This window comes from Ambystoma mexicanum, chromosome 8 (assembly GCF_040938575.1).
Source record: "Ambystoma mexicanum isolate Mex_15411 chromosome 8, UKY_AmexF1_1, whole genome shotgun sequence".
NCBI classification, from domain to species: domain Eukaryota; kingdom Metazoa; phylum Chordata; class Amphibia; order Caudata; family Ambystomatidae; genus Ambystoma; species Ambystoma mexicanum.
The window spans coordinates 425,070,599-425,092,447 of NC_090929.1; the positions used below are offsets into that span (position 1 = coordinate 425,070,599).

General features: G+C 47.6%; 1 protein-coding gene across 1 annotated transcript in view; it reads left to right on the plus strand.

Moving 5' to 3' along the window:
- SRM (spermidine synthase) overlaps nt 1-21,849 on the plus strand; it is a 325,236-nt gene that overhangs the window by 231,768 nt on the left and 71,619 nt on the right. Inside the window, exon 7 of the mRNA XM_069609940.1 lies at nt 15,075-15,197. Within this exon, the coding sequence (XP_069466041.1) occupies nt 15,075-15,197 (123 nt within the window). The remainder of the gene's footprint in view (nt 1-15,074; nt 15,198-21,849) is intronic.

Consider the following 21,849-nt stretch of genomic DNA (forward strand, 5'->3'; position numbering starts at 1 on the left):
CCAACATGGTTGAGTTTACTCAAGACCAGCTAGTTCTAGTTATGGTACCTACAAGGCAGAGGGCCTTGCTGGACAAATGGATTGGACCCTTCAAGGTTGTGGGCAAACCTGGAGAGGTCAATTATTTGGTGGAGAAGGCCCCCAGGGTCTTTGACACCAACCGCCTAAAGGCATATGTATCCAGTCCAGAACTGGGAGCTTTGCTCCTACCCTCTGATCAAGAGGGGGAGGAGAGTGAACTTCTACCTGACCTTCTCAGGGGACAGCCTTTAGATGGAAAAATTGGTTTGCCCGGTGAAGCACTGCTGCAGTGCCGAAGCTCCGAATTCGCCTCGACTAGAGAAGCCCTGCTAGGACGACTTCTCCTCTTGGGTTGGTGGGACCAATCAACCCAAAAGTGAACTCGTCTGGACATCCTCTTCGAGCTGGCTGTACTTCCATTGCTGCTGCAGGAACCAAAGTGCCAGGGAGAGGAACACCAGATTGAGGGCAACGCTTTTAAGTCAGACCCGAGCGCCTGGCGGACTCCCTTGAAGCAGGACTGACCAAGCCTGAGCCACCTCAGAAACCTTGAGTCTAAGTTTTTATTTGAATAATTGTCATTGTGAAACTGTGTGTTACAACCTTACAGCTCACAGTGACCCCTCTTGAGATAAGCCTGGCTGCTCAGCCACACTACCAACCTGTGTAATACCCACTTATACCAACGGTTGGGTTACTTATTACCAGGAGGACAGGGTTGGTGTCGTCTCCCAAAGGGTACTGCCCTCAATCTTTCCTCACATATGCCAACTCACTTTCACATGTGAGACCCAAGCACTTTTTGCTGGACTTGTGGATTCTTTGTTCTATGTTCCTGAGTGAGTGGGAACCTTTTTCCCAACTCACCCTTTCTTTTACTCTTTTTATGGGTGTCATATTTCTTATTCTCTGTACTTTATTTCGGAATCTTTACTTTCCTAGAACTTTTTGGACATCTACAATTTACTATTGCAGCACTCATCACTTTCTGTGCAGTGTTTCTGTGGTACCACTTGAGCTTCCCTTTTTATTTTCTCTTGGGTTCCTTGTGTGAACTATTGTCCCACCTGGGTAATAGGATACTTTTTAAAATCCTTTTTACAATACCATTGTGAGATTGGCACACCCCACCTTATGTGGAGTGCTGAGGGGATGCATGGTATCCCCTTTCCCACTTTTGCTGTAACTTTTCTGTTAGTTACTTACCTTTCAGAACATATATTTTCATGGGTAGAGAGATATTTTTATCCTCTATATTTTATGTTGTGAGTCCAGCACACCTCACCTTATGTGGAGTGCTGGGGGGTTACTCGGTATCCCCTTTCTCATTGCTCTTGTAACATTTCTGTTACAGTGACAAGCATGCTATTATTGCTAGTGGCAGTGGACATACTTTACTGACTTTTTTTAATGTTTTATTCGCAGGCTGTCATTGCAGCCACTGCAATGCACATAAGGGGCACTTTTAGGCAAGATTGTATGCAGTAACCCTGTGGGAGACTACACCAGTCTTGTCCTCTTGGTATTAGCTAACCCAACTATTGGTATAGGTCTGTACTACACAAGTTTGTAGAGTGACTGAGCAGCCAGACTTACCTCAAGAGAGGTAAATGTGAGCTGTGGAGCTGTAGCATCGAAATCCACACATACAAGTATCCAAATAACACTTGACGCTCAAGGTTGTCTAGTAAAATAATTATTTGTGTTTTTAACGGTCAGTTTTCAATAAGACTTCTTTAGAAAAGGGCAATATGCAACAATCAAAATACACTTCATACCACTTTCTCAGATTTAGTATAAGCAAGTTGATACTCGTTAGAGATGCTGTCAATACAGTTCCTACACCCTGGGGTGACTTCAATTACTAGGCAGTATTGGCATTAATCAATTCTGAGGTGGTGAACAAGGAAAACGTTAGGGAAGGAAAAAGGTTAACAGGCTCTCGGTGCATGTGGGCACTTTTCAACCTCCCAATGAAGTCTAGATTACATCTTTCCCGGCAATACAAGGTAAACGTATGCACCATCTATGAGGGAAGTCAATGGGTCAGAAGAGTCTGCAGCAAGCCAGGACAGCCAAAGTCAATTTGCACAATGTCTATGGAGCTGAAGCACTTCTTTAGATAGCACAAAAGTCTTGCACAAAGTTAGAGAGTTTGTAAGGAATCACTGTAGGGCCACAAGCAGTTAGGCTTGTGAGGGCCACAGCTGAAATCAACTCTGCAAAAAGCAGCTACTGCAAGACTCAAGTAAGATAATGCGAGCTACAGGCCAAAGCGGTAAGTACCTCTTAGTCAGCACAGTACCTTAGGTTTGAAGAAGAGGATTCAGCTGGCTTCTGTTCTGGTTGCAATATTTCAGATCCTGGGTTCCTGGGCCTCAGTCCTGGGGACAAGAGGGAGGAAGTCTGGATGACTCCTGCACTGCAGTTTGAAAGTCGTCGGGGGCTATGGGCTCTTTTCAGATCAGGGGCACTTTGCGGTTTCAGCTACCGGCAAATAGCACCACTGCGGTTGTTGGACACTTGATGGGCTTCCCATGCTTCTGGAGTCCAGCACTCTAGTGAGGGGACTCGGGCTTGGGTCGTCCTGCTTCAGGAGTGTCCTCCAGGATCTTCCTGGAGCTCTGGTCCGGCTCAAAGACGATGCACTCGACTACGGATTTCTCGACCCATGGCACTCGCTTCTAGCAGCAGCAAAGAAGTACAGGTAGTTGGGGAAGGTCCTCCAACAAAGTTTGTCTTGGGGTTAGTTGGTCCCACCAACCCAAGGGAGGAAATCATCTGTTCCGGGGCCTCTCTAGTCGATTCGGAGTTGGAGTTTCAGCATTGCAACAGGGCTTCAACGGGCAGTTCAACGGTCCAGGAGGGTGCAGCAACCTTCTCTTCCAGTTTCCTTCCTCTGGTGTTTCGTCCAGTGATCGACTCTGCCTTCAGTCCAAGAAATCTCCCCTTTTATGCAAGTTTCTCCCATTCATGCACAGCCTAGCTGTCACTGACACAGCATGGTGGCTGTCCTGCAAGGACAACCAGCCAGCCAATCACCCCTGGGTGCATTCAGGTAACCAAGGAGAATAAGGACTGGGAATTACGGGCACCTCCCTCGCTTCCTGCCCTGTCAGACACACTGGAACTAGAGGCAGGTTTCGGCACTGACGCCCGCCAAAGGCAAAACTAACAAAAGGGTTAAACCTGGTTTGATGCGCAGAGTAAAACCCAAGAAAGCCCTCACAAGCAAGAAATGGCGAAAAAAGAAGACTGGGGCTGTTTTGATAAAATGGGCAGCCATGGGTGCACTGCTGTAGCTGAGGATTCAGCCTGCGGTAGAAACGCACAATGGTAGGAAAATTAAACCACTGCCACCAGCCATTTAAAGTCGTGAGGGTAACATAACATTTTTTTATGAGTAAGTAGGAAATTGGGCTACAAAGTAACCCCCCAGTACTTCCACATAAGATGGGCTGTACTGGATCTAGATAGGAATAACAGGTAAGTAAAGTCAATTTCACTTTACTGCTCTTGGGAACAGTAGTTCACCCAATAGAAGGTATTGACACTGCACTTAGGGTGCTGTGTGTCACCATACAAAAGTAGATGCCTATGGAGTTTGTCAGACTCCAAAAACAAGGAAACACACAGAGTCAAAATCAGATCAAAAATACATGAGAGAGTCAGAAAAAGGTCTCACTCATTCCACGATAGACATTAAAGTCCTAAAGTCCAGCAGAAGAGGTGGGGGTCTCTAAGGTTGAAGTGAATTAGCACAGACATGAGAATTCTCCCTAACAGTCGCCATTGTGCTAGAATTGCGTCTTCTTTCTTTTATCAACATTTTTTGTGTGCTTGTCCTTTCTTGGTCCTACTTCTACAGTCCTGGTTGTACTTTTGTTTCGGCAGGAACCCTTTGTGTAGCCCGCCGAGGCTCCAGAGTGTCTGTGAAGGTGGGAAGTGAGGGAGGAATGGCCAGGCTTATCTTAGGAGGGAGAGAGGGCTGTAGACAGGAACAACAAACTTGTAACATGCATAAGGTCCAAAGAAACACTAATACACAGATATATTGTAAAAAATAAAGGTTTGTTTATATATACACATAGGCAAAGAGAATTATTTAGAAAGGTAAGTACTATTAAAAGTCATAAACGCTCAATCAGGGGAATCTCTGGGCCCTAACGGATTCCCGGTGAAGGTGTGGAAGAGGGTGGGCAACCTGACTGTACCAACCCTCTTCAATCTGTTTCTCCACAGCAAGGAAGAGGGCATTTTACCTCTGGACCTGAGACAGGCCACCATAGGTGTCCTTCCTAAAAATGATAAACCTCCTGCCTTGTGTTCCTTTTACTGACCTATTTTCCTTATAAACAGTGAATCCAAGATTCTAGCTAAGATGCTCCCTAATAGAGTGCTGCGGGGTGATCGCCTTTTTAATACGCCCCGACCAGTGTAGCTTTCTCCCAGATAAATCCACCTGTATGCATATCAGGCATCTCCATCTGGCTATAGACTGAGCCCCGGTCCTGCCCGAACCCTTAGCGCTTTTAGTGATAGATTTTGACTCATTTCTCTGGGAGCACCTGTGGGCGGTACTGGCGGGAATGGGGTTCGGGGAACCGTTTGTGAGCAGGGTCAAACTCCTTTACGCAGCCCCTGTCGCCACCGTTTGGGTAAACGGGATAACATCTAGACCCTTTCCCTTGGGGCGAGGGACACAGCATGGTTGCCCCCTCTCTCCCCTCTTATCCACAATTGCAGTGGAGCCTCTTGCAAATAAGCTCCACACAGATCCAAACTGGGGAGGTTTCTGCTGGCCCACGGTTCAGGAGGACAGGATCCCCCTGTATGCTATTGACTTGTTGATATTTAGAAGTAATTCCAGAGTTTCCTGTCACATCGTGACTCAATGCCTCTGGGACTGCAAAGCGGCTTTGTGTCTCAGAGTTAATTTGCACAAGTAAATTCTATTCCCGGTACAGGGTGGTGACCAGGCGATCCCCCTTGATAATCCCTGAGGTTTCGTTGGCTGGCTTTCGGTATCTGGGGATCCACGTCGGTCTGGACTCCTCTGGCTTTCTCTCACGCAATCTGCATCCGATTGCGGAACGATTTCAGCAAAACGTGAGGCACTGGCACACTCTCCCCATAACACTTCTGGAAGGGCGGCGCTGTTCAAAATGCTTAGTTTGCCCAGATTTATCTACGTTCTCCAGAGCACGCCAGTCATGATACCCCAGTCTGAGTTCACTAGACTGGACTCGGTTCCCAGAGACTTGCTATGGAACTGGAAACAACCCAGGATCGCTCTGGCCACGCTACAGCACTCCGTATGGGAGGGAGGTATAGGACTGCCGAATTTGTTACGTTACTATTGGGCATCGGCAGGAAGCGAGGGAGGAGTCCAAAACTCTGCAGCCCGTTGTCTTACACCTTGCCTGAAAGGTACCAAGTCCTAGTGGTGGGGGGGGGGTTGGCTGTCCTGATTGGACAGCCAGACCGACCCTTTCTTTTAAATTAAGGGGGAGATTGCAGAAGTTGTGCTGTAGTTCCTGTTAAATACTCCGAACCTGGAAGCTTCTGACAAGTCGACCACTGGAGCTGAAACCGAAGAGGAAGATGAAGAAAAGACGACTGTAGCGATTTCCAGCGGCCGGAGAGCCTTCTGTGTAACTGCAGCCTGCTGTAACCCTTTCTTCCAATCTACCTGGTGGTCCCAAAAACAACGACCTCGACCCTGGTGGGATCCACTAGACTCAAGAAGATCTGCACTATGAGCTATCCCATGTCGTGCTGTGACCTTGCAGGTCTGCAATACCCCAAAACCCTGAGAACTGGAGCCATTGTGCAGTGCATGGTCTTCCAAAGTCTGAATCCGTGAAACGCTTTGGTGGCCTCTTCCTGGCTCTCCAGAGACACGATTTGAGCCCTTGAAGTCCCCTCACCAGAGTGCTGGACCAGATTAGCGACGAGAATCCGACAAGTGATATTCAGTGTTTTCCTGGCTCCTGAAAAGTTTGCCAAAAGCACAGAATCACATCCAACTGTGAAGAAACCCTTGCCTGAATGCTTCCCTGTTGATCCCTGATATAAATTCTCTTCCAGTGTCCTGTCTTTAGTTATCTTGACAAGGAATTCAACAACCAGGTATTTGGCTGCAGATCCTGCGCTGAGGTACTGTGCTGGCTGGGGTATTAACTACCTAAGCCTTTTGTGATTCCAGTGAAGCTTTGGGGTTAATTCAAGTGGTTGGAAGACCTCTCATCCAGTTCACCCAGGCCCATTGCTGGAATCCCCCTAGGGTGTCTTCTCTGAAGTCCCTGGATCCTTTCGAACTCTAAACTTCCTCAGGAACTCTGACTTTTCCTGCAACTGAACCCTATCTCACTCTGCCTACAGCTGGGACCTAGACCACTAACGGCCCCTCTTCTGCCTCTCAGAGAACTCATGCAGGAAAGACTGGATAAGAAAAGGATTCTGCCTTGAAAAGTATAACAAATGTTTAAACGTTACTTACTTGTCAACGAGTTGGTTGGTAACTGTCCCTCTGAAATATGAGCAGTTACAGAAGTTCTTACTATCCTTTGAATGGGTTTTCCAATCTGGAAAGTATATGTGAAGTTATTTTACTCACCTGTGAATTGGTTCCCCCTTTTCCCGAAAGTAATGATGTTGGCTTCCCCTAACTCTTTCTTTCCGAATATTAGTGCATAAGTTTACCAATTGCGTCTCGCTTCCCCTAACCTGCTGTATAGCCTGTCTAGAATAAGTCTGCCTTGGGTTTTACTTACCTTGAATAGCTGTGTGCAATTCCTAATAAGTGTATTGTGGGTTTTGCTAACATTGGTGTGCCTTGTGCCATCCTAAAATAAGTTAAGAGAGTTATTGCTTGCCTCAATCTGTGTTCCGCTGATCTGAAAAGCAACTGTAATTGTTTATTACAACATTAGGTCTTACCCACCTAATATTACTGATTACTAATATTATCCTAAATGTAGTTATAGATTTATACTGTTCCCTGAATTTGTGTTCCGCTATAGAGAAAAGTATCCTAGTAACAGGGTTGGTTTACTATGTGATTTCTTAATTGAGTGTCACTGCATGACTGACAGGGTCTACTACCCTTGAATTACTGTCTGTATTGAAGAAGTATATGTAACCTGGGTTTACTCCCCAAGAATAGCTGATTGCATTTTGAATGTGTTAAAGGTTTGACTCACCTTGAACTGCTAATTGCTATTCTTGAAAAGGTTACACTTTGGGTTGTATCCCTTAAATATTGTGTTGGTTTTTATAATTGTGTTTATGTATAATGTACGTATTTACCCAAGATTCATCTTGGCCTACTTGTATTTAAATAAACCCTTTATTTTTCCAATACATAGTTTTTCAGTGTTTCTTTGGACCATATGTATGCTACAATTTATTTGTACCAAGCCACAGCCCTCTCCCCCTCCCAAGATAAGGCTGGCTGCTCTGTCCATGCTACCTCATTCCCAGGTGCTACAGCCTCATTCTAAAAGTGGAGCTTATGTACTGCCTCAGATGTATGGTTTTATGAAGTCTTCGTAGGACTTTAGAAAAACTGTCCTAACAACATGTGTTGGGGAGAATTTTCATGTCTGTGCCAATTCCCTTTAACCTTAGAGACCCCCAGCTCTTTTGCTGGACTCAGGGCTTTTTAATTTTAACTCCTGAGTGAGTGGGACTTTTTTTCTCATTCTCTCATGTGTTTTTTCTGACCAGGATTTTTGTGTTTCTTACTGTTTAATGGAGTGTGGTAAACTCCGTAGGCATCTGCTTTTTGCATTGTGGCACACAGCAACTTTTCTCCAGTGCCACTGAGAAGTCCCTTGGATTTCTCAGAACCTTTTCTGCAGTGCCACTGCGAAGTCCCTTAGACTTCTCTAAATGTTTAACTACTTTTTTTTTTTGGGTGAACTACTGTTCCCAAGAATAGGAAGATGACTCCTGTTTTACTTACCTTTTCTTTTGTGGGTCCAGCACACACCACCCTATGTGGAGTGCTGGAGGTTACATAGTAACTCCTTTATCCCACTCCTCATGTAACATTCTGTTACACTGACTCACTTGAATGGACGGTGGCAGTGTTTTCTTAAGACAAGCTTCATTTTGGCGCAAACCCCGACTTGCTGTGACTTTCCAAGGCTACAAAATCCCAATGCCCGGGGACCCCTGACCATCATCGAGTGCATTGTCTTTGGAAATGTGAATCCGGCCAAATCTTTGTAGGCATCCAGAGGACCCTACAGAAGCAGCAAATCTTCATCCAGAGTCCCCTCACCAGAGTTGTTCGTTCTTCTTTGGCACTGAGAAAAAGGCACTAAAACCACAAAGAGCCGCTGAATCAAGGCGAATCCATTGCTGCCGAGTCCATCTCTCGAGTGCTGCCGCAGGAGCCCGCCAGACGTCCTCCCTTTCGTTACCACGACCAAGGACCAGGAATTGATATTTTATTTGTATCGCGCTCGTACACAAGTGTTTCGGAGCGCGACTAGGCAAGGGAGGGGAACAAGGGAGAACAAAACAATGATCTTAATAGGCCCAGTGACATTGAGAACATGCAAGTGCAAGGGAAGGTGGGAGAGTTGGAAAGTGCTGGACAAAAGGAAATAAAATAAATACATTAATGAATAAATAAAACATGAATAAATGATATATAACTAAATAATAAAGGGAGGCAAACCGTGGTAGTGCAGCCAGCAAGAGGCAAGTGCTAGGTTGAAGGCACAGGGTGTGTCTGATATGTGCAGAAAACAGGGTTGGGGGGGCTGTAGGGTAACAGATACATACCCCAGTGCAAGGGATTGCCAGGAGGCAGTGCAGGTGGGTGGTAGGGTGAGCAGGTACCTGCGCCCGAAGTCAGAGGGTGACCAGGTGCACAATGCCGGGACAGAACAAATCAACAGGGGAGAGGAGGAAGGTCTTGCGGTGCTTCTGGAACCGGAGATGGTTCTCCTCAAGTTTTAGAGTGACAGGGAGGTTGTTCCAGAAGGGAGGTCCCAGCCGAAGACATAGATCCACCCCAAGCTCGTTTGTTTGAAAAACGACTGACCCTGATGGAGTTAGAGGTGCAGGAGCGAAGAGCTCGGGTGGCAAAGTATTTACACAGGGACAGCTGAAGGTATTTTGGACCCAGGCCCCAGAAAGCCTTGTGGACAATGGAAAGGGTTTTGAATTTCATCCTTTCAGCTCCTCGGAGCCAATGTAGAGATTTCACGGCTGGAGAAATACGATCCCAGGCCTTGAGGCCAAGGACAAGTCTTGCTGCCCTGTTCTGGATATGGTGCAAAGGGTGGAGAGTAGCAGCAGGAAGATTTAGAAAGGGGCTGTTGCAATAATCCAACCTAGAGGGAACCGGGGCTTGAGAGACAGTGAGTTTCTGGGGGAAGGAGAGGAAAGGCAGAATACCTCTGAGGAGGTGCAATAGGAAGTTTGACTTTTTAGAGACATTAGAGATGTGGGCAGAGAAGGAGAATGTGGAATCAAAGACGACCCAAGGTTCTTAGCCTCGCAGGTAGCGGTAGGAGGAAGGCCAAGGGTGGCAGGCCAGAGCGTGACAGGAAAGGAGGGTGAAGGTGTGCCGATGAGGAGGATCTCCGTCTTTCTGGCATTCAGGCAGAGATCATTGGCAGTACACCAATCCTGAATGGCAGATAGGCAATCCGAGATGAGAGAAGGAGAAGAGGTGGGCGAGGGAATAGCACTGAAAGTTAGGGCAGAAAATGGCAATGCGGTGAGCGAGAGTTGCCAGGTATTGGTTGAAAAGCCAGGGTGAGAGGTTAGACCCCTGGGGAACACTGCCTGTAGAAAGTGAGATATATGAAAGGAAGGACCCAAGTTGGACCTGGGAGGGTTGATCAGAGAAGAAAGAGGTCAGCCAGGCCAGAGCCTGATCAGTGATACCCAGGTTGCCACAGAGACAGTTGAGCAGGATGGTATGGTTGACCGTATCGAAAGCAGATGAGAGCTGGAGAAGGATGAGGACCAGGGGGGGTGTTAGAGTCAAGGTTGGAGAGCAGCTCTTTGCAGATGTTCAGGAGAGCAGTTTTCGTGCTTCCGGCAGCCCTAAAGCCAGACTGATCGTCATGGAAACAACCAACAGAATCAGAGTGAAGGTTAAACTGAGAGATAGCCAGCTTTTCCAGGAGTTTGCCCAGAAAAGGAGTCATGGAGATAGGGCGATAGTAAGCCGGGCAAGAGGGGTCGGCTGTGGGTTTCTTGAGAGTTTTGAAAGAACAGGGAGGGACCTTTTAGGATGAGACTTTCATAGATCAGACTTGTCTAGAAACCTTGTATGGGGAGAAAAGAGGAAAGGACGAGAAAGAGGGTGGGGGCTAGCTGTAGGAGGGGCAGAATTCACAGATGGAGAGGGGAGAGGAGGAGGGATGAGAGGGTGGACAGGGTGTACTGGATTTTTTAGATTAAGTGAGAGGCCAGGGCCGTGCAAAGGGCCTGGGAAGCGACAAGAGAGGTAGAGACTGCAGCAGGGTTGGCCAGCTCCTTGCAGATTTTAAAGACTTCGGCCGAGTTACTAGATGCCGCGGAGAAACAGGCTTGGATGTGGACTCTCTTCTTAGTGTGGGCAGAGAGGCTGTATTGCCTTTGGAGCAGGCGACAGGCCAGTTTGTCAGAGGATGAACAAGAAGCCCTCCATTTCCTATAAGCGACTCTACACTTGCGTTTAAGTGTAGCTAGGTCAGAGTCATACCAAGAGTTGCACTTGGCTTTGGGCTTCAAGCGGACCCTCATGACAGGGGCAAGAGCATCAAGAGTGTCGGAGATGGAAGAGTAGAGCATAGACATGGCTGTGTCAGGATGTGAGTCAGCCAGAGGTGGAAGGCGGGGAGAGAAGGTGGCGGCGAAAGCCTCAACTGATGCACGCTTCATGGACGGATATCCGAGAAGGTAGGTGGCAGTGTTGGGGTTGGCTTGGCCTGTGGGGTAGAGAGTGAGAGAGAAGCGGAGACGAGGGCGTGATCGCTCCAGGAGAGAGGGGTGGTCAGAGGGATGGAAAGGGGGAGGTCAGAGGAGATCAAGACATCAAGTGTGTGCCCTACAGAGTGAGCCGGGCCAGAGGGGAGGATAGAAAGGGAGAGGGAATCACAGGGGTCACGGAAGAGTACAGAGGAGGAACAAGGAGAATCTAGGTGGATATTGAGGTCACCAAGAAGGAGGAATTGAGGCGTTGAGGCCAGGAGGGAGGAGCAGAGGTCCGCACACTCAGAGAGAAAAGAGGTGATCTGACCAGGGGGCCAGTAGAAGGTAGCCACAGTAAGAGAGTGGCTAGGAGAGAGAGAGATCCTGCAGACAAGGCATTCAAAGGAGGAGTATGTCTGCGTGGGAATGATAGAGGCAGGAATCCACTCAGGAAAGATCAGGGCTACACCCCTTCCGGGCCCGGTGGATCTGGGTGTGGAGAGGATCTTGTAGCCATCAGGGAGGAGAGTGTCAAAGCTCGTGACAGAGCTGGCCGTGAACTATGTCTCGGTAAAACCAAGGTGATCAAGGTCTAGTTCTTCCAGGAGGTGGCCGATGTCAGAGGAGTGTTTGACAGCAGAGCGAAAATTGAGAGTGGCAAGATGAAGAGGGTTGCCAGCCTTAAAGGCCTTCCGGGGAGGGGTACAAATCAGAGGTACGCCCTGCGGAGGTGAGGAAGGGGCCTGAGGTGGGGCAGAAGAGAGCAAGGTAGCCAGGGGCTGGGGGGACAGCAGGCGATAAAAGGAAATTGATGAGGCGAGGGAAACACCTATCAAAGAGTAGGAGATTGGCCCGAGGGCCTTGGGTCATGACAGTTTAGGTAGATATTAATGATGACCTTAGAGGAGCTGAAGGGGGCCATAAGGGCGAACCAGCAGGTGCCACCATTAATGTGAGAGGAGGAGACAGGACAGAGCACATAGATTATATGAAGAGTCCATAGATTTGGCGAAGGAACGACAAAGCGGATGTCAGTGAGGGTCTGTCTGGAGGAAGCGCTGGAATAGGTTTCAGCGATAGCGAGACCTGGGTTGGCGGCCAAGATATCCTTTTCAAACTTCTTCCGACCAGACTTAGTGAGAAGGGAAGGATAGTTGATAGAGAAGCAGTTGGAGTAGATAGGAGAAACAAAAAGCGCCATGGGTAAGTAGAGAGAGGAGCAGCGGGAAGAGTAAACAAGTACAGCGGTATGGGGCAGTCACTGGGCCAGCAATTACAGAGAATATTTAATTCAAGCAAAGGGCACAGCAAGTTTGCACAAGAACACAGCTAGTTTTAACCTAAAGCAAACATGCAAAAGCACAGCTAAGTTTGATTTTCAAAACTAAATGTAAAATCACAGCTGAGCTTGACTTTCAAAACTAAATGCGAAAGCACAGCTAAGTTAGACTTTCAAATTAAAATGCAAAAACACAGCTGGTTTGGAATTACAGTAGGAATCAGATGATACTGGTGGGTGCAGACATGTAAAGCATTTGAGAGCATAAACATGGGAGAACAAGCAGAGAAAGGAAAGTGAAAGTCAAAAAGAGGGTAAGGGTAGTCAGAAGGAGGGAACTAACACATAGTAAATGAGGTGAGAATTATATGATATGATAGGTTATTTATAACGCGCTTAATACCCAGAGGTTTCTAAGCGCGGCCCAGGGATTGAACCTGTGGTGCTCTGTGTCGTCTTGCTTCCAAGCCGAGCATGTTGCTCGAAGCTACCCCCCCCCCCCCAAGACCCTGAGCTATCCTCCCGAGACAATGGGCCTCATTCCGACTCTGGCGATAGCCGTGCCGGTAATTACCGGCGCAGCTGCTGCCGGAGACATGAAATTACTGGCGCCCGGCAATGGGGATCTACCGGGGCATTCCAGCCCCGGCAGACCTAGTAATTCCCCTTTGCCCGGGTGCCAGTAATAATTACTCCCCATTCCCATTCCCATAGGGCTCAAATGGGAATGGGGAGGCCGGATGCACTGGCAACTTTCATGAATGGTGCCGGTGTATCCGTCGAGGTCTGCTCGCAGGTGCCGGTATGCCCGCCAGGTCAGACCTGGCAGGTGGGAAGGCACCCGCAAGCAGAACTCGTAGTTCCGTAACAACGGTACAGGCAAGCTTACCAGTGCCGTTGTTACCGAACCGGCAAACTTGTAATGAGGCCCAATGTCTTGGTAGTCCGGTTTACAATGAAGAGTGAGGTTGCAGCATCATGGAGTACCAGGTGCTGGGGTCTGGAAAAAGGTCACAAGTAGCGTTCTGGTAGCCGTCAGGGGCCTTAGAAGTGGGCCTTTGGTGAGGGGGCCGGCTAAAGTCTGCCGGTCCCCAATTGGTTAAGAAGAAATGCTCTGCAACCAATGAGAGTGTAGGGGAAGAAGGAGGCAGCTCAAACACACTGCCTTTGAATCAAAGAAAAGACGGCATCCATCTTGCAAGTGCCGCAGGTGTTCTGGGTAAAGCAGGCACCAAGAAGTAGAACCACAGTGTATACGAGACACCAGACAGCTTGTAGGAACAGGTAATGCGCGGTAAATACAGTGGTTTCAGGCCGAAAATAAAAGCTTTTTCAAATGTTCATATTCTCGATGTGAATATCTTCTTTTTACCCCTTGGGGTGCAGCAAGTCAGCACAGAGCACCTACCTCACAAGAGGGGGCCAGCAGCAGCCCAGAACGAGCACCAGATGATCAGTGCAGATGGCGAGGTAGAATGATGCAGGACCTCGCGCTCAGGAAAACAGAAGAGGGATGAACAAGGGTCTGGTACACTGCAACAGGAAGGCATCCAGCTGGAACAAATTCTTCAGTTCTCAGGTACTGTGGGGCTTGGGGTACATCAACCTTTTGCCACTTGTGGTGCTTCCTACCTTGGGGTGCTATTTTACCCTCTATAGAGGTGACCTCGACTCACTTGCACTGGCATTGCAGCTTGTGCATCTTGAGTTGCTGTGATTTTCTATTGTAATTACTGACTTTGCTAAAACATTTTTTAAGAAGAGAGCATCAGAACTAGAACTAGCTCTTTGACTTTGGCTGTCCTGTCTCCATAAAGGCCCTCTTCTGAACCTACTGGCTTTGGCAGTGCGTGTTCCCTTACAGGTTTTAATTGTTGAACACTATTATTGCTGGGATAAAAGACTGCCTAGATCCCTCTGGGAGAATCTAACTGTTTTTCTACGTACAAAGTATGTTCTAGTCTAACTATAACCTCTCCCTCCTTATAACTCAATATTGCAATGATGATCACAAATAAGTGTTATTACTGACCTCATATGACGTCACACTATGAGCTGGAAAATGTATAGCATATGAAAAGTTACTCACCTACATTATTGCTTCTGTTACAAATTGAATCCTAACTTTGGGATAAATGTTACTTTTAGTTGCTGCTTTTTAAAGAAAGCTTTAAATATCTTTGTGTATATATGAATAAATATTGATACTATTACTTTAAGTGTGTAAGTGTTTACTTGGATACCTGTATTTACTGATTTCATTGCACAGCTCTACAGCTCACATTACCCCTCTTAAGCTTACCCTAGCTGCTCAGTCACACTACCAACTTGTGTGTACAGGCCTAAATAAATTAAAAGGTGGGTTACCTAGTCTTGTATAGTCCCACACCAGTTGAACTGAATCAATTCGTATCTAACAACATGTATGTCAAAAAGTGGGACGCAAATGTACCAAGGGTATTAGTGTGATCCTTTTAAACTCCTTTTTTTACTACAGGATTCATACATTGGCACATTTTATCTGGCTCTAGAGACTTATTTTTTATTTTTTTTATTCCACCAAGAAATTGTCACAAAGCACTAACAAACTAAAGCCACAGCTTTATGATAGGAACGACCCTGCTCTGCCATCTGGTGTTTTCGTTCCCTTGATTTTAACACTTTGAAAGTTTTGGCACTAGAGCATTTTACAGACTGCAAATACCCATTGTGGAAAGTGCTGAAGTTACTTGTGTTTTTGCTGGTTGGTGTTTGTATATCTGCTACCCTTTATAACCCTTTAAAGTGTGCTTTTATATTTGAGTGTAATGTCGGTGGGGGTCTTACTTTGTAATTCTTTTCTGTCTAGAATACACGGTTCCAAGAGCCAGTGCAGGAGCTGTCTCAGGAGCAGGTGAAAGAAAGGAACCTTCGGTATTATAATTCTGACGTGCACCGAGCCTCATTTATTCTCCCAGAGTTTGCACGAAAGGTAGGATAGAGTGTATATTTCATGGGCTGTGTGGGTCTTTTTGTTGTTGGTACTGTGGCAAATATACCAGAATCCTGGTATGCCAGTCTGTGATTGTAAGGGGCCAGGGGAGGAAGGGGCATCTGTCTGAAAAATGTTGTGAAACCATTTTGAGGAACCAACATAAGCGATTCTGAACATATTCATAAATATAAGCTCAACATGGCCCCCTGCCAGCATGACCATCTTAACTTTACATATGGTCCTATAGGAATTTCTATGCACCGTGGACTGGGCATGCCTACATTGACACCCAGCCTCCCTTCTATGATGATCTAGGCTTCCCATATTCAATTCCTTATTGTACACCTGAAATAATTTGTATCAAACCTGAAATCCACTGATTCCACACTAGAGTTTACCAGCCACACGTAACGCAATTACCTGCAAACCACTTTCTCCATTTTGTTATCAGCTTCACCAGAAGAAATCGCAATGCTTCAAAGCAATCCAAAGTTATTACGGCCCATACATTCACATAATCATCATTGCAAAAACACCTCGACTGAAGGTTTTAGTCATCATTATTGGAACGGTTTAACAAAAAGACCCACCTCCTTCCACATCTCGATCACTTTGCCTTTCCAACCAATCTGTCACACAAATTCACCACTTAAAACATCGCCTTAGGTTCTCATCCACGGGACTGGGACTAGTTCCAACTCGTTGGCCTACAAAATAGAGCTGGTCAGTACCGTTTTGGTTCCAAAATATTCATTGGATGTTTAGGATTTGGGTGAAATCACCTGCTGCAATGTACTAGATGTCACTGAAAGTTGTTTTTCTGCTAACATCTGAGAGGGGTCAGAAATTAGAGGCGGACACAAAGTGGTAATATTCTCAACATCAGCCATTTTATTAACAAAAGCGGTTTGGATAAAGGCCTAACTTTCCCTATACTAAAGTTAATGCCCCTTGCTATGAAACTAAAACTAAAGCAAGCTGACCTTGTGTCAAAACTAAATCTGACCCTCTCACTAACATATAATACAAAGGTGCAAGTTCTGTATTTCAGTTCAACAAAAATGTGCAAAAACCTAAACATATAACTTCAACCAAAACAATCCTTGTGTGCAGGGGTTGGTTCCCTTACCCTGGATTGTTTTAGGAACATTTTTCAAAATTTTCTGTTTCAAGAACAGTCTCTTAAAGGCAATGCAAATGTCTCTTTTACATATTACTTCTGGAAAGCAGAATAAATGTCTTTTTCACAACCTGGGTTGGAATATAACAAAGAGGAAGTCTCTCCTAGTTTGTCAGGATGGCAAAATAGAATGGGCCTCATTACGAGTTCGGCGGAAAAATACTGGTTTTACTGTGATGGCGGTCCCACCGGTTTCGCCAACGCGCTCCTCCGCAAACAAGGTAGTATTACACCTTGTCGGTCGCGAGCATCCCGTATATGCGGAACTGGTGGCACCGCCATCACCGTAACACCAGTGGAGACAAGTGCACCGCCACCAAGCTGGGCGGTGCATACACATCTGCCACGTGCATGCCGGATGCAGCGGCACAGTGGAAACGGAGCCGGAAACACCGGAACCGGAAATAACGTGATCGCTGGAACCGGAAAGAGGCCGGCGGCCATTACAAAAATCATAATCCACTGCAATCTGCCTGTTCTGGAAGCCATCCACCCCTTCTGAGTGCCTGAACCAATCACGGAACATGACAACAAGGATCCCGCAAACTCGCCAGCGCAAGTCACCCTTTGGGGAGGCTGAGCTCAACATGCTTGTTGACATCATTGTGGAACATGCCGGGGAGCTATTTTCTGTTGACCAGCGCTGCAGTACGCAGCTCCGGAGGAAGGGAATCTGAAAGATAGTTGCCCGGAAGATGACTGCTGTGAGGGTGACACCACGCAGTGTCAAGGACTGTCACAAGTTTGTTTGTTTATTAATTTGTTAATGCGCACCGAACCTGCAGCAAATACAAGGAAATGTAAGGCTTAGTTACAACATGTTAATGGTACAGTAAAAGCACTAATACAATGGGTGGGTCCTGACCGAAACGTACGTACAGTAAGGTATAACATACATGGTCAGGTGCAGGGTTAGTGTGGCAGTGAAAACAGGTATCAAATGTCATTCAGTCATATCCAGTTTAGTATGTTGTGTCTGAATCTAAGGTATGGCTGTTCAGCTCTGAAGGCTTGGGGTAGTGCATTCCAGGTTTGTGCAGCTTTAATCTGGAATCTGGAACCTCCTGATTTAGTTAATTTAAATCTAGGAATTTCTAGACAATTGGAGTTGGCTGATCTGGCTGGATGGGTCGAGATTCTCCTAATCATTCCTTCTGCGAGGTATGGGGGTGCTGCATTGTTGAGGCATTGAAAGGTGAGAGATACAGTTTTGAGAAGGATCCTATCGCTTATTTTTAGAAAAGTGATGGTCTCGTCTGATGTTGGAGATATGCTTTCTGCTAGGTATGTTCAAGGCTGCTCTCAACTCATTATTTTGTAATATTTCAATTTGATCTAGGATGTATTTGTTGGCTCCTAGGTATAGTGCTTTGCAATAGTCCAGTTTCGACAATATTAGGTATTGGCCAGAGGGATGCAACTGTCTTTAGATAAAAAAAGGTCTACAAGCCCTGATGAGTTTGCAAGTGTAGGCAGTAGATGATGCCATGGAATTAACTTGTTTCCTTAGTGTTAGGGTGGAGTCGAGGTAGAGACCTAGCGTTTTTACCTCTTTTACTGCTTTGATTGTGTTTCTGCCAATAATGCAGTGTAGCTGGAACTGAGTTTTTTTAGGTTAGCATCAGAGCCCAAAATCAGGATCTCGGTTTTATCGTCATTCAGGCAGAGGCCATGTGATGCCATCCATGCCTGAATGAGGAGGTATACCTTATTTACCAAGGCTGTGTCTTTGTCAAAATTGCTCAAAAGGGCAATGAGGATCTGGGTGTCACCCACATAGTTAGTGTAGGTGACACCCAGTCTGTCCAATTTGTCAAATAGGGGCTTGGTAAATATGTTATACATCATTGGTGAGACGCATGATCCCTGTGGAATGCCACAGGTGGTTTGGGTTGGGTCTGCAGATGCTGAGGGGGAAAAGACTCTCATTGTTCGATTTGCTAGGAAAGACTGGACCCAAGCTATGGCATCACTCGACAAATGGGAAGCTGACTCAAGGTGGTTGCATAAGACTGCATGATCCACCAGGTCGAAGGCTGCCGATAAATCGAGGAGGAGCAGCACAGCTGTTTTACCTTTTTCCTTGAACTCGTCGATTTGGGTCTTTAAATCGATAAGTGACGTTTCTGTGCCGTGTTGAGGTCTAAATCCGGATTGGCGGGAGCCTAATGGATGGTTTGCTTCAAGATGGTTCTGAATTTGGAGGTAAGCTACTCTGTCAATTATTTTAAAGAGGAATGGGACCATAGTGATGAGTCTATAGTTTGTCGGGATGGAACGGTCCAGAGTCTGTTTCCGCAACAGCAGTAGAACCCAGGATTCTTTGAGGTTGTTTGGGACAGTGTTGGTTCTGAAGGAGGCATTAATTAGTTTTGATATGAACAGCGCTAGGTCACTAGCTGCGTCCTTGATTATTTGCACTGGCCAGTTGTGGCCCTGACAGTTTGACGGTTTCAAGGAGAGGATGATTTTCTCTGTTTCTTGGATTGAAATTTTGGTAAATTTGAAAAGTATGCGAGTGCTGGGAGTTTCAGTAGATAAGGTAGGTTGCAACTCAATGGGGAGCAAGTAGGCTTTTTTGTTAGCTATTTTGATCTGGAGTGATGATATTTTTTTAGACAAGGCATTCTGAATGCTGGTGCACCATTGCTTGTCCTTCGGAACGTTGTCTGTTGGGGGAATGGGGGCTTCCATTTCCAGGAGGATGGTAAATAACTCCTTGGTGATTATTTCTTTTTTGTACATGTACCTTTGATATGGGTAGGAGCAAGAACTTTTTGGGTAAGACCATGATCAGCCAGGATAGCTGCTGCTGTTTGGGCATGCTTGTCCTCGGGATCATTGAAACCCAGATTGAAGTCTCCCATTAATAGGATCTGCGAGGAGTCTTTACTATTGTTGCCGAGAAGACTGGATAAGTCTTCCTCAAAGGAACCCATCGGACCTGGAGGTCTATGTAGAAAGTGGATGGTTAGCGTGCAGCTACTAGATACGGGTAGTTTTAGCTGAGAGTATTCAACAGGATTTGAATGGAGGTCGGGTAGAGAGTCTTGAGGCCAGATTAGTTTTAGCTATGACAAGTGCTGGGACAACCTGTGCCTGAGGCCATCCTCACGCATCAAGCTGCTGCCCTGGGAGGAAAAGTGCAGCAGTGTGCTGCATATGGAGGGGATTGAGGGAGTCGGTGCAGCGGAGGTGCGAGCCGGGACACCTGTTGAGGCCGGTGAGTACACCAAGTGCCCCAATATAAACCGCACAACTGCCCACCCTGCCCCCCCGTACCACCACTGCACTGAAATGGCTATAGCACTGGCCACATCACCCAGACCCTGACCCAGCATTGCCCCCCACCTAGTCAATGTGGCACAAACCAAGTCACATGCCCTGCCTCCCATGCATGCCCCATACCCAACCACATGACAAGGCACCACACAGTGGCCCACATCCTGAGCGTGGCGGTCCCGAAACAACGGTGCCTGTAAGGTCACTGGCACACATGTCACTGGACCGGCACACACATGATGATGCCCCATTAGACTGGCTGCCAGGGCTGCAGCGCTCAATATGCCTGTCCCTGGCGGGGGCTGCGGCCCTAGCAGGCTGAGTTGGCATTGAAGCACTGGCACCGCTAGCAAAGCTGCTGCTGCTTCAAAGTCACCATCACCATGGAGTCCCATGGGACTCCATGGGAATGGGGACTGGCCAAATACGCCATCTGAACACCCGCTTTGCAGCATCTGAGGTCCCTGATGAACATCTCATAGGCAGGCTGTACTGCCAAGTGAAAAAACATAATCCCTGACGCAGAGACTGGGCACCCTGGCAACGAGTACTGCATGTGTGCCTGCCGTGCCGCCACTGCCACCACAGCACAACACTGGTAGCCCTCGCCTGCATGCACACATGGGCACGCACCCATCCAATATGGAGTGCATGTCCCTTACATGACCCTGCCAGCCCTACCACGAAACCCCTGCACACATACTGGGCATAAAATCCCAACGACCTGCAAAATGGCAGACCGGCATGCCACTACCCACAGCCAAATGTGTGTGTACATGGCAGCAGTCCCAGCAGAGCTGTGTTGCATTTTCTGCCTGCACAGTGCCTGCACCTGTGCCCACACAACACATGCATGCGTGCGGCATACCATGCAGCACGGTATGTCCCCACAATGTAATGCTGCACGATCACCATGTTGCATTTAACTGGCCAATTGTTAGCCAGAGGCTGGTCACTATCATCTTGCCTTTCATTCACCCACAGGCACATCATCTGACACGGACGGCGGCCAACCAGATATATCGAGGGGCACCAGACGTGCAAGGTGGACCTTACAACGCCCGTCAACTTCACGTGACAGTTCATCTGGCACTGTGCACGTCACATCTGCCACTGTGCACCAGGCAGCCCCTGTGGAGGATAGCCCAGCTGCCCCTGTGCAACAGGCAGCCCCTGTGGAGGACACCCCAGCTGCCACGGACCACCTGGCAGTAGCCACTGTGGCACAAGAACACACACGGTGAACAGCATGGGGACAGGCACCACCCTCGCCCCAGCAGCCCGACTACCATGGCACTGACACCAGTGATGGGGATGCAGCTGGAGATTCTGGATTTGACACAGGGGACGACATCAGTCACACCCCGAATCAAGCCCACAGCGCTCACCCTACCCCTCTGTCAGGGAAATGAATGCGTGTCTCAGACGCATGGAGGAGCGTCAGGACACCCTCACTGCCCTGATGCAGAAGCACCTGGTGGAGTCCTGCCTCCTGAGGAAAAGCAACCAGGCCATTGGACGTCGATGTGCCTGTACACTTGGCCGGTCAACTGTGGCCACTCTACATTTGGCCAGGAGGGTCTATGAGGGGAACAGCGTCCAGCCCGCAATAGCTGAGTCAATGGCACTGGCCCACCAGGCAGGCATGGGCCGATGCGCCAGCGACCACACACCGGTGGCCTCCACCAGCTCTTCGCCTGCAAGCTCCCAACGAGGCAGCTTTAGGAGGCGATCCATGCGCCTGCCTGGCACGGCACACAAGTCCACACATGCAGTCTCGGGAGGCTAGCTCAGGGGCAACGCGCTAGTCTTGCAAGCAGGATGATGCAGAGCAACACAGGTTCGATCCCCGGGTCCACGCTTAGAAACCTCTGGGTATTAAGCGCATTATAAATAACCAATTACAATTTACATGGTGCCAAGTGTGGGCGTAAGTAGGGCGTAACCATGGACATGCCAAGGATCACACATAGCTATTGAACACTTGCACCACGTGTGACTAGTTGTGGAGGAGGGGGGGGGGGTTGGGAGTGATAGTTGGGGAGGGGAGTGATAGTTGAGTGATAGTTGGGGAGGAGGGAGTGATAGTTGGGGAGGGGGGTGAGTGATAGTTGGGGAGACGGAGGGGGGAGGGTTTTAATAGGCCACCTACTGTTATAATACTTCATGTACAATACACTTGGTTCT